This window comes from Pangasianodon hypophthalmus, chromosome 15 (genome assembly GCF_027358585.1).
Source record: "Pangasianodon hypophthalmus isolate fPanHyp1 chromosome 15, fPanHyp1.pri, whole genome shotgun sequence".
Taxonomy (NCBI): Eukaryota; Metazoa; Chordata; class Actinopteri; order Siluriformes; family Pangasiidae; genus Pangasianodon; species Pangasianodon hypophthalmus.
The window spans coordinates 16447490-16459858 of record NC_069724.1 but is presented as its reverse complement, the minus strand read 5'-3'; the positions used below and the strand labels follow the sequence as shown (position 1 = coordinate 16459858).

General features: G+C 38.4%; 1 protein-coding gene across 2 annotated transcripts in view; it reads right to left on the bottom strand.

Annotated features, from left to right (window-relative positions):
* The window catches only part of ap3b1a (adaptor related protein complex 3 subunit beta 1a), an 80060-nt gene extending 68556 nt beyond the window's left edge, over window positions 1-11504 (bottom strand). Inside the window, exons 1-3 of one of the 2 annotated variants that reach the window (XM_026928844.3) lie at window positions 11186-11504; window positions 700-775; window positions 333-407 (exon numbers count right to left, since the gene is read on the bottom strand). In XM_026928844.3, the coding sequence (XP_026784645.2) occupies window positions 333-407; window positions 700-775; window positions 11186-11310 (276 nt within the window). In that variant the 5' untranslated portion in view covers window positions 11311-11504. Of the gene's footprint in view, window positions 1-332; window positions 408-699; window positions 776-1902; window positions 2394-11185 lie in introns of those variants that run through there. The other variant, XM_026928843.3, reaches the window with a different exon arrangement.
* Between the last annotated feature and the right edge of the window lie 865 nt (window positions 11505-12369).

Here is a 12369-nt window from a genome sequence, read left to right as displayed (position 1 = left end):
GAATGTGTGTGTGTGCATGTGTGCACATGAGTACACACATACAGGTCAGAGAGAGAATCAATTACTTTAATGTACATGTGCATGTGCAATTTGTTGAGGATCAATAGATGTAGTTGCAGCATCTATGGGTCATCTCCTACTGTGCATGTCTAAGTGTCTAATGTGTTTATATGTATTTCTATGCACGTTCATGTCTCCAGACTGTGTGTGTGTTTGGCCACGTCACAGTGATTATTACATGTGCATGTAGCAGTGAAAATCATAAAATAACGGTTCATGATATTTGAAGACATCTTCATGAAATGAAGATATATATGTCTTGCTGCTCTTACCTCAAGGTTCTTGCTTGCAACATTTTTCACTACAGCAGGAAACAGTTCTGATGCATTTTTCCCCCTCGCTATCAGCTGAAAAAAATTACAAAATCTTTATATGTGCAGGTCTGGAAAGTCAAAATCTCTCCAGCAGGGAATCTGCCTAAACTGATTGCAAATGTGGGGCAAAGTAACTATATTAATATGATTACAGCTTGTGGCCATTTCAATAAACAACTTAGTCAGGCTGTTGGTTTACTACCGAGGTTTCTTAGCAACATACACATAGAAGTGAACACCCCAATTATATATAAAACATACATAGTCACTTGCTCAATTATTTCTAACATACACTCAATTATATACAAAACAAACACACACTTACCCCCACCACCCTCTTCATGGCATCCAGTTTGTGAGACTCCTTAGTGCTCTCCAGCATCTCCTTTAGGTCCTCATTCCTGCAACAGATTCAATTCACCTTCATTCATTTTGCACTGAAATCCATTCTGACACAAAACAAATGCTTTCACACACACTTCCTTTCATAGAAAGATTCATTTCACACTGATTCACCCAACTCTGATTCATCAGACACAGCTGATTCGTTTCAGGCTTGGATTTAATCAACCAGACTGCATGCTGCAGGACTGGAGAAGTTAGAAACAGTCCACTCAACACACACACAGCCATGCTGACACACTGCCCCACCCTCTTTTTTTATAGAATTTTTACAAAAAATTTTATATGAATGAATGAATAATTTAATTAATAATAACCAACCAATCTCAGTGTGCAGGCTACTGCACAAGCATACAATCAATTTAGACAGAAAAAATAAGACAGATTTGATTAGATTATTTAGCTCAAGCACATACTCTGCCAGTCTTTTCATCACTCCCTTTGTGCGCCTGATTGCTAAATTTGCTTACACATAGGAGGACAAATGCAATGCTGCTTTAAAATTTGGCCAGTATCAGGGGAGATGTGAGGGTACTAATGCTATAGAAGCATATTCCCTGCTAGGTAGTTGCCCACTGATTGTAATGTGCTGCACCAGTGAAACCATGAACAATACTAAATTTTCAGAAATGACATGTAAATCCATATTTTAAACAGATCACACATGAGCTCAAGGACATGATAACAGTTTGTTTTTGTAAACATAGCCTAGGCTACTTAGTCATATTGTATAGGCTAGTCCCACAAACCCACTGACATTTTAGCCATGACTGAATGTTAAATGATGACACAAATCAAGTGAAATCATGATCACCATGAGGCCAGTGAAATTTTGCATAGCTTGGCATTGTAGCTTTCATTTGTACAAAAGGAAATGTGGTTCCCATGTAAAGTAAGCAATGAATGCACCATGTTTTATTATAATAAGTAATAAAGCAATGCTGATTCTATTATTGAATTGTTTTTTTCCCCCTCAAAGATCCTAGAGAATGAATCAGCAAATAGATCCAAATACAGTATAAGAATCAGTTAGATTCTAATATGTAAATACCGTGTGTGAAAGCTTTAGAATTAAACCATCACAAAGCAGCCTGAAAGTGCACAAATGCATTGTGAGATCTAATACCCTGTGGTTTCTGCCTCCAGACAGCCTCTGTGATGGCAGTTGAGAGCGTGTTCCTCAAGGTTGAAGTCCGATCTCAGTGTGAGCTGCAAATTCTCTGCAGAAACCAGCACCTTATGCACAACACCCTGTGCTTCAGAGTAGAGTCCAGACAAACCACTGCTCATCTTATCCATAAATCCATAGACACACCATCCAGAGAAAATGTCCAGTTTCAAAATCTAATGCTTCACTCCTAATGAGAACTTTTAAGACAATTTGGAGTCCATAAAATGTCACAAATTAAATTCCCTTGTAGCAAAAAATTAAATATTCCTGAGTTATTTTTAAGTCCCAACCAAGCTATTCTTTAAAAACATATTCAAAATCACAAAAGTTTTCTATAGAAAGTCAGCATGTATGGACAGTGGTTCTCTCCAAGCCACGCAGTGTCTGCTGCTATCCTCCTCACCTATGGACAAGAAACAGAATAGCATAAACGGACACTCACATACTGAGTGACTCTACATCAAATCAGGCACCATGTGAGAGGGGAGACCTCTGGACTGTATGTCCATCACACCTTATCAAATTCATACCATGGAGTGGAGACACCAACAGCAGCTGAGCATTCAGGCCAAATTCCTTATCAAACAGTACTTCTTTTAAGGCATGCAGTCCAGCTCCAAATCAAATTTTTCACAAAACTACAGACTCTGTACAGACAATGAGCAGACTGGAACATTTAACAGAACTCCAGTTCAGCCAGTTTCCTGTTAACCATTAACTCTGCCCACACTTCCTTTTAACACAACCTACCATCCTTGGAGTTAGCATCCAATTAAAGAACCAAAAATAAAAGAATCAAAAACACAAACAAAACTGCAAAGAAGGTGACAGTTGTACTGTGCTGGAATCATGGATTTTTAATGTAACAGTCTCAGCTCTTTCAGACTGTGGTCACTTTCTCCTCCCCTTCACAGGAAGCGTGGGGCTCTTATCAAGACTTGATAAACACTGAGAGCTGGCACGACACCTTCCTCTCCAACACAATGGTCAATGTACCGACCGAGTCTGCCTGCAGATTATTGACCACGTTACGAGTATGAGTACATATACAGAAAGGTTAATGAGACCACTTATAAAAATGAGAGCATCTCTCTGAAGTCCACTGATGGGAAGATGGGTGTGTGAGTGCATATATAGTTCCCTCAGAAAGTATTGGAACAGCAAGGCCAATTCTTTTTTTTTGCTATACACTGAAGATTTGATTTGAGATGTGAGATGGCAGATCAGAATTTCAGTTTTCATTTCATTTAGATATTTACATCTATACATCTAGATCTGTTAAACAACTTAGAAAATGGCACCTTTGGTGGCAGACCACCCAAATTTTTAGGTGAGCAAAAAGTACAGGAACAGATAGTTTTAAAAGTAAATTAAAGTAAATTAATTTAATTAATTGGTTGCATATACCTAGCTTGCAATAATTGCATCAAGCCGGCGACCTGCTGACATCAACAAATTGTTGCATCCTTCTTTTGTGATGCTTTTCCAGGCTCGTACTGCAGCTTCTTTCAGTTGTTGTTTGTTTTGGAGGGTTTCTCCCTTCACTCTCCTCTTCAGAAGGTGAAATGCAATTGGGTTAAGGTCTGGTGACTGACTAGGCCAGTCTAACACCTTCCACTTTTCTTTCCGCCGATGAAGTCTTTTGTTGTGTTTTGGGTTATTGTCTTGCTGCATGATGAAGTTCCTCTCAATTAGATTGGATGCATTTCCCCCGTAAATTGGCAGACACAGTGTTTCTGTAGACTTCTGAATTCATCCAGAAGCAGCCATGCAAGCCATGACACTTCCTCCTCCGTGCTTGCCCGATGAGCTCATTAATAAATACAAGGGATACAAATACAATACAAATACAAATACAATACAAATGTTTTGGATCATTAGCAGATCCTTTCTTTCTCCACACTTTGGCCTTACCATCACTTTGGTAAAGGTTAATCTTGGTTTCAGAACTTTTGTGGCTCATCTCTGTATTTCTTTGTGAATTCCAACCTGGCCTTCTAATTCTTACTGCTGATGAGTGGTTTGCATCTTGTGGTGTGGCCTCTCGGTCTTCTTCGAACAGTGGATTGTGATACTTTCACCCCTGCCCTGTGGAAGTCACTGACTGTAGTCTTTGGGTTTTCTTTACAGCTCTCAATGTTTCTATCATCAATTGCTGTTGTTTTCCTTGGCCAACCTGTTCGTTGTCTGGTTGTTAGTACACCAGAGGTTTCTTTCTTTATCAGGACATTGTTATATTGGCCATGCTTATAGCTTGTGCTATAGCTATACCTAATGCTTGTGCAAAGGCTCTGATCAATTTTCCCCTCTTTTCCCAGCTTCAAAATGGCTTGCTTTTCACATTGCTTACTGCATAGTTTATCAGCACAGGAAAATCTTCAGGGCAGTTGTTTACACTTTCTGGTTTCTCAGTAAACTGACAAGCTGCTGAGAGAGAGAGCGAGAGAGTGAGAGAGAGAGAGTGCAAGAAAGAAAAAAAGGCTGGTGAGGGAATGATCCAAAGCATACCACCTTCTTATGGTGTGGGCACATATAACTGGTTCCCTTGTATTTATTAATGATGTGACTGCTGACAAAAGCAGCATGATGATTTCATTAAGTGTATAGGGCTATATTATCTTCAAACCTATTGGATGGTGCTTCACAGTGCAGATGGACAATGACAAGAAGCATACACTGATCAGCAATAACATTAAAACCACCTGCCTGATATTGTGTAGGTCCCCCGTGTGCCACCAAAACAGCTCTGACCCATCATGGCATGGACTCCACAAGACCTCTGAAGGTGTGCTGTGGTATCTGGCACCAAAACGTTAGCAGTAGATCTTTTAAGTCCTGTAAGTTGCGAGGTGTGGTCTCCATGGATCGGACTTGTTTGTCCACTACATCCCATAGATGTGAGATCAGACTGAGATCTGGAGAATTTGTAGGCCGAGTCAACACCTTGAACTCTGTCATGTTCCGCAAACCACAAAAAAATTCCTCAACAATTTCTGTAGTATGGCAGGGTGCATTATCCTGCTGAAAGAGGCCACTGCCATCAGGGAATACTGTTGCAATGAAGGGGTGTAGTTGGTCTTCAATAATCAGCTTGCCTTTTTCCCATAGTGCATCCTGGTGCCATCTCTTACTCAGGTAGGCGACGCACACTCACCCTGCTATCCAAATGATGCAAAAGTAAACGTGATTCATCAGACCAGGCCACCTTCCTCCATTGCTCCATGGTCCAGTTCTGATGATCACGTGACCATTGCAGGCGTTTTCGGAGGTGGACAGGGGTCAGCATGGGAACTGTGACTGGTCTGCAGCCCCATACAGCAAGCTGCAATGCACTGTGTGTTCTGACACCTTTCTATCATAGCCAGCATTAACTTTTGCAGCAATTTGTGCTACAGTAACTCCAGACAGGCTAGTCTTCGCTCCTCATGTGCATCAATCAGCCTTGAGCGCCCATGACCCTGTCACCGGTTGCTCTTTCTTGGAACACTTTTGGTAGGTACTGACCACTGCATACCGGGAACACCCAACAAGACCTGCAACTTTGTAAATGCTCTGACCCAGTCGTCTAAATATCACGATTGGGCCTCAGCCAATGTCGCTCAGATACTTATCCTTGCCCATTTTTCCTGCTTCCAACAAATCATCTTTGAGAACAGACTGTTCACTTGCTGCTTAATATATATCCCATCCCTTGACAGGTGCCACGAGATAATCAATGCTATTCACTTCACCTGTCAGTGGTTTTAAGGTTATGGCCGAACGAATTGTTTAGCCAGCTATAAAGTATGGAGTGAGTAAAGTTTAAAAAAATATATATATTAAATACCTAACTGAATGCTTCAATTATATCCTTTAAATACATAACTAAGTCAAAATATGAATACATTCATTAATAAATCAATCAATAAATACATGAAAGCTTTATTTAACAATTTAAATATTTATTTGCACGTGTATTTAAACATTTTTAAGAGATTTACTGATTGATATATTGAGTATATTTACGGACTCAAATTTATGGGCCCTTTAATCCATCAATAAATCTTTCAATAAAACGAATTATTTAAAAAAAAAAAAATGTTTATTGGTGTATTTATTGATGGATTCATTGAGTCATTGTTGTATTTAATGAAATATATATTGACCAATAGCTTGAAGAATTTATTAACTGATACATTTTTTAAATTCTACTCCCTGATCTCCATAGCCAGCCAGAAGATTCATTATTCATTATCCACCTTCAGATGATTTTGATCATTTTTTTTCTGATAATGTCAGCTAGTTGTCTAACATAAGCTAACTTGACACAATATTACATCCAACCAGAAAATGCAAAGGTACACTGACTAACTTTTTAAGGCCTATCTGTTCTACCCAAAGTGGAACAGTATGTTTGCATAGTGCATAATGTTCTCATACCATCATAAGTATTGCATAGTATAGAATAGTAGCTAGTCAACTGTTATTTGCTTATAGTTCTACATTAGTAGGATAAAGGCTCAGATTTCACCCACCAAGAAAGATTCTAGAGCTATGGTCTAATGGGTTCACAGACATGCTTATCAGACACGTCCACAAGTCTGCAGGCCGTAGATAGACGTTAAAAATCACAGTATCCTGTGGCCAAGCTAGCTCTCTTCTCTCACTCTCACTACCACATACAGTCAGGTCCATACATATTTGGACATTGACAAAGCTATTGTTATTTTAGCTGTTTACCACAGTATATTTGAGTTGAAATTAATATAATGTATAATAATGAATTTGCACTCAAAGTGCAGACTTTTAGCTTTAATTTGAGGGTATTCATCCAGATTGGGTAAACGGTGTATGAATTACAGCAAATTTATAGCAAATTTAGCTAATGTTAGACAAGTGTATAATAAACGGATGTTAAATAGTTAAATATACATTTATCTAACATTAGCTAAACTGAACATATAGATACTATATACATGTATGTATCACTGAAAATTTTGGCAGAAAAAGGTCAAAACAGCTCTTTCGAAAGAGAAAAAAGGAACAAGACTTTGACCCAAAAAGATTCAATATGCCTACAACGAAGTAAGGCTGTCAAACAATCAATTATAATCGACCACTCAATTATAAAAATAATCCATGATGAAAATTTCGTGTAATCAAATATTTGGCAAATGATGCTCCAGAAGGTGGTGATAATGTGCAGCAAAGTGGCTCAACAATAAACCGCAAGAAAGGCCATTTATCTTCATGATGGAAATCAACCTGCAAGAGGCTAGGTCCACGCAAGAAAATGTTCAGTAAATTAGTACAGAGAAATGTACCTTTACTTTGTAACAGAATGTTTAATGTTCATGTGTGTTTATTTTATTGTTGAAGGCTAAGACCCTTGCTCAAGGGCCCAGCAGTGGCAGCTTGGCTGTGCTGGGATATAAACTCATGTCCTCATGATTAACCACTGAGCTATCAACGCAGTGAAAATGTTGGCCACGTGAACATTAAACAACCGATTTGCAATGTGCACTTATGTTTTTTAACTCCACATTCCTGAGGAATCATTTAAAAATCCACCATCCAGCTGATATTATCATTATGCCTCCACTCCTTAAACCGGAAATGGTGGAAATGCTGGAAATGCTTTTTTGAGGCTAATGGCTCTGGACAATTAAATCTTATATTGCGATATTTTACAATGGAAAATCGTGATCAGGGGAAGAAAAATAAATAAATAAATAAAAATCAGTGGCACAAGCCTAGACCATTCTATTTTAGCCTATTTTTTCAGGTCTTCTATGGTTATATCTTAACAGCAAAATTAGCAATTAAAATACAGCCTTGAAACTGATAACTGGTGGTTTCACGGTAATATTGTTCCTGGGAGAGTCCTACATAACACCTGCTCCTAGACTGCAAGGATGCCATCATCTACCTACTGTTTCAAAGACTTTTCTGGTAACATCCCCTCCAATCTATGTTTACACACTCTCATACTAACTCCTGTTACACTGCATACATGCACAAATCAATTCCTTTCAGAAAAATGACAACAATATCTCAGACAAAACACAGATAATCACATCAGCACAGTGCTACAATTTTCCATTTCCACGTCTCCAAATCTACACTGCACGCTGCAGTGTTTCCGCTCCTCAACCAAATCACTTCACACACTGAATGTTGTAAAGCAAAGCATACTGAACTAGGCAACACAGAAAAAAAGAGATCCTCCAACACTGAGACTGTGAAACCCTGCAGACACTACACTGTTTTATAAAGAAAAATTTACTTAGGCTTGCTGTCAGCTAGGTGCAAACAGTTTACACTGAGTAAAGCAGCACAGCATCAGCAATCTGAGCCCTGATATAGCGCAGTGACTGACATTAACTAGATTTATCTCTTACTGCACCCTACTGGTCATCCACCCTTGAAAGCAAAAGTACATATTAGGGCTGGACAATTAATTCTATTTTTATTGTATCTTAATTAATTATTGTTGAATTAATTCATAAATTATTTAAATAATCAACTGTAATATTGTTGTTTGATATTAATGTTTATTGTTGTATTAAATCACAAGCTCCCCATTCATATGGTTTATCTTTCTGGTTGCATACAGATCACGTTTATTTATTAACTTATGTTCACATTTATTTATTAACTTACTCCTCTGTATATCTCTTATTGAGGAAAGATACAAACTAAAAGATATTACAAAAAAACAGGTCTAATGTAATGACCTCTATAAACAGAATAAATATGTGGATGAGTGTTGCAACTAATACTGTTCATATTGAAATGTGTTACGCTGTGGATAAAATGGTAAAAATACATTTTTTTGAGTAGAGAAGTCCGATATTTATATCACTAGCTGCATTGTGTGTGGACGCTTATGTGTGTGGACGCTCATGTAACAGTAATATGTTCACTAGGGGGCAGAATCACATGACCCAAGCCAGATTTTACAGGAAACAGAAAAGGATAAAAAGGAGCAGTCTCTGAGCCAAAAACAAAGGAGCACTCTGTGTTTCACTGTAGGAATAATAAATAGAAGAGAGCACAGGTGTAGTTTTGTTTGGATATGTGCTGGGGGAAACAATCTTTGTATCATCAATTATAAACCAATTCAGTTTGCACAAAAAGAATATCTGAAGCATTTTCACTCATCTGTATTAAGCAGTGTCGAGTGATTCATGTATTGTAATCCTACTAATCACAGAATGATGAATGCTTTAGTTTCTTTTTTTAAAAAAAAAAAAAAAAAAAAAAAAAAAAAAAAAAAGGTAACAATGGCACCTCGCATAGTCAAAGTTTCAGGTGCGATTCTGAGCTGGGGGCTACTATCGGAGTTTCGCATATTCTCCCCATGTTTGTGGGGGTTCCTATGGGTTCTCTGGTTTCCTCCCATTGTCCAAAAACATGCAGACAAGCCGACTGGCTACACTAATGTGTGCATGAATGTGTGTATGAATGTGCATGTGTATATGGTGCCCTGCGATGGACTGGCATCCCATCCGAGGTGAATTCTCACACCTTGTATTTAATACTGTCAGGACTGGATGTGACCCTGACCAGGATAAAGTGTTTACTGAAAATGAATAAATGAATGAATGAATGAATGAATGAATGAATGAGTACCTAGAGTTTCTTGTCATCTATTTTGTGTCTTTAGTGGGAGTCTGTTTGAAAAAAAAAAAATGACTGGGGCCATTATAAGCATCCTCAAGCTATGGAAAACGGAATGTACTGGATGCAATAAAGAAAATTTTTTTTTTACTTTACACTTTTGATGTATTTGGGGCATTTTATATATTATCCTGCAACCCTTCATAAAACCTGCAGAAGAGGGGTTATGACATGTCATCGCAATTTTTCCGGATACGCACCCTCAGTCAATAAGCATAGTCGGAAGGCTGACTGACATGCACATCATAGCATCTCTGCACTCCACACTTACACATAACCACCCCCCATGTCTACATATGTAAGATCTGACCATTACACAATTCATGCGGTTAATATCCAATCTTTCTGCCAAAACGCACTTGGCTGAAAACAGCAAATTTTTAGCAGTAGCATCACTATGGACAAGTGCTGCTTCTTGTTTCCACAGCATTTCTTGTGCTTATTAGCCTCTTTGTATTTTGCCTTAAGGCCATTAATTTCATACTGGCATTGGAACCAGGACCAACTTCATCCTTGCTCTGCCATGGCCTGAGAAATGTCCTCATAGATAGCCTGGTTCCTGTAGCTACTCTGCAGGGTTTTATTATTATTATTATTATTATTATTATTATTACATCCCCCACAGATTAATGAGATCATGTATGTCATTTGGTCTCCACTGACTACCTTTCACGATTCATAAGGTTCATCCCTAAGCATGAACTCTGGCCTAGCCCATCGCCACATAACAATGAAGATAGCTTCACAATTAAAAGAATAAATGGACATGAGCATTCAGATGTGAGTCTAATGACCAGACATCATACCTGTTTTCAGATTTAGAACCTCAATAACATGTGGTCTATATCAGATGTAGAAAAAATTTGATCCAAGCTGTTTACACATATACACAAATATTTGATATGCTCCCAAAGACTGTTCAAATCAGATTTGGTTGGCAATGCGAATGCAGCCTAGTTGGCTTAGCTGTATTTCCATGCTCACTAAATGAAGAAGTATGAGATGTGTAGCAGTGAAGATTTTGAAGAATGTACACTGTGGTAAACATTTAAAATACCTTCTGATATTTCTGAATAGTAGCAATTAAAATTGCAATTAAAACATAACAATTAAGTTTACTGCTGATACAATTCTCTTCCTGAATATTTTCAGACTGAGAAAGTCTTTTTTTTCCAGCTGCATGGCAAAACTATGTGGACACCCAAACATCACATCTCATTCCAAAACCATGGGATTTACTCGCAGCTTTTTTTTTTAAACATTATTTGCCTGATTCGTTCCGTACACCCAAATCCAGTTCCTTTATTTCTTATATTAAGTGCTAAGCAATAAGGTAAAGGAAACTAGACCTTGGATAGGTGTGAAAGGAGAGTATAACAGTTCTCTGTAATGCTCGCGATTTGCCATTTCGAACACAGCGATGGTAAGCCGCCGTCTCTTCCGCGCACGCGCGTCAGCAGTGTATACGCGGCAGCAACTGGCAGCTAAAACGCGCGCGCGCGCACACACACACACACACACACACATACACAGCGTAAAATAAAATAAAGTTGTTATTAGTTGTTTGTTGGCTTACTTTTTAAAGTCGCTGGTGAAGAGACCAAAGCTCGTGGTCGGCGTGGTCTCCTGCCCAACTTCCACGCCTGTGTCCGCTCCTCCTTGTTCATTGTACGACAAACTGTTCGCCGACATTCCTAACATTTACCTTTAAAGTTCTAAGCAGTTTGAAAGTGTGAAGGACAAATAGGAACACACTTGGTTTTAGTTATATTTCTTTTTTAAAGCCGGTTTAAAAGATAGGAATGAAAACCCCTGTCTCGGAGTTGCAAATGTTTTCTATGGCTTCTTCCACGCACAACCGGATGTGCGAGTTGCAGAAGTTTAAGTCACATGACAGGCTCGTGACGCTTCTAATGGAGGCACCTGACCGCCCGTTTCCATAACTACTCGCCATTTTAACAATTCTTTTTAGATTACATTTAATAGACCACTAAATGTAGTTGATACATTATCTTTTAACCAGGCATGGCGTGTCTGAGGATTGACTTTTTGCAGCTAATTTATTTTGCACTGTAGTCAGTACAGTTGGAATAGTATAGTGTACTAGGCCCAGTGGCTCTCAGCCCTCAGTTTCTAGTTTTCACTGCTCCATCTAAATCCACGAGTAAATTGAACATGAAATGGCGTCCACAAATGCATATCGAACAGAGCTATTAAAATTAAGTGGAATTGGTCAAAAAATTAAAGTAATCAATGCTGTACTACCATCAAGACCCACTGAGATACTTGACACCTGTTTCATGTAGCACTATGGCCTACGGTTCTCCTCCATGTCTCACTTTAGTGACGTCATCGAGGTGAGGACGTAAGAGTTCAAAAATACAACATTCTTAATTGTAAGTGAAATAATGAGGGAATAACACACAACTGGCCATGAAATAGCTGAGCAGACAATTGTCCAATTACCTCTGGTCCTTTTAAGAAAAGGAGTTGGGGGAACAGCATCTATAAAGTGCTGTAATTCCTGTAAATACCCTCAGATTAATGCTGAAAGGCTGCACTTTATTCATTATATCAACATATCAATATTATATCAATATATCAATATATTCATTATATCAGAACCAGTATAATGTGGTAGACAACTACAAGAGCAATAATTTTGTCAATGTCAAAATTTTTATGGACTTGACTGTACATCATGAAAAGAGGTTGTAGCCCACTGTAAGGGTTTATAATATTAATATGCTATTATCACAC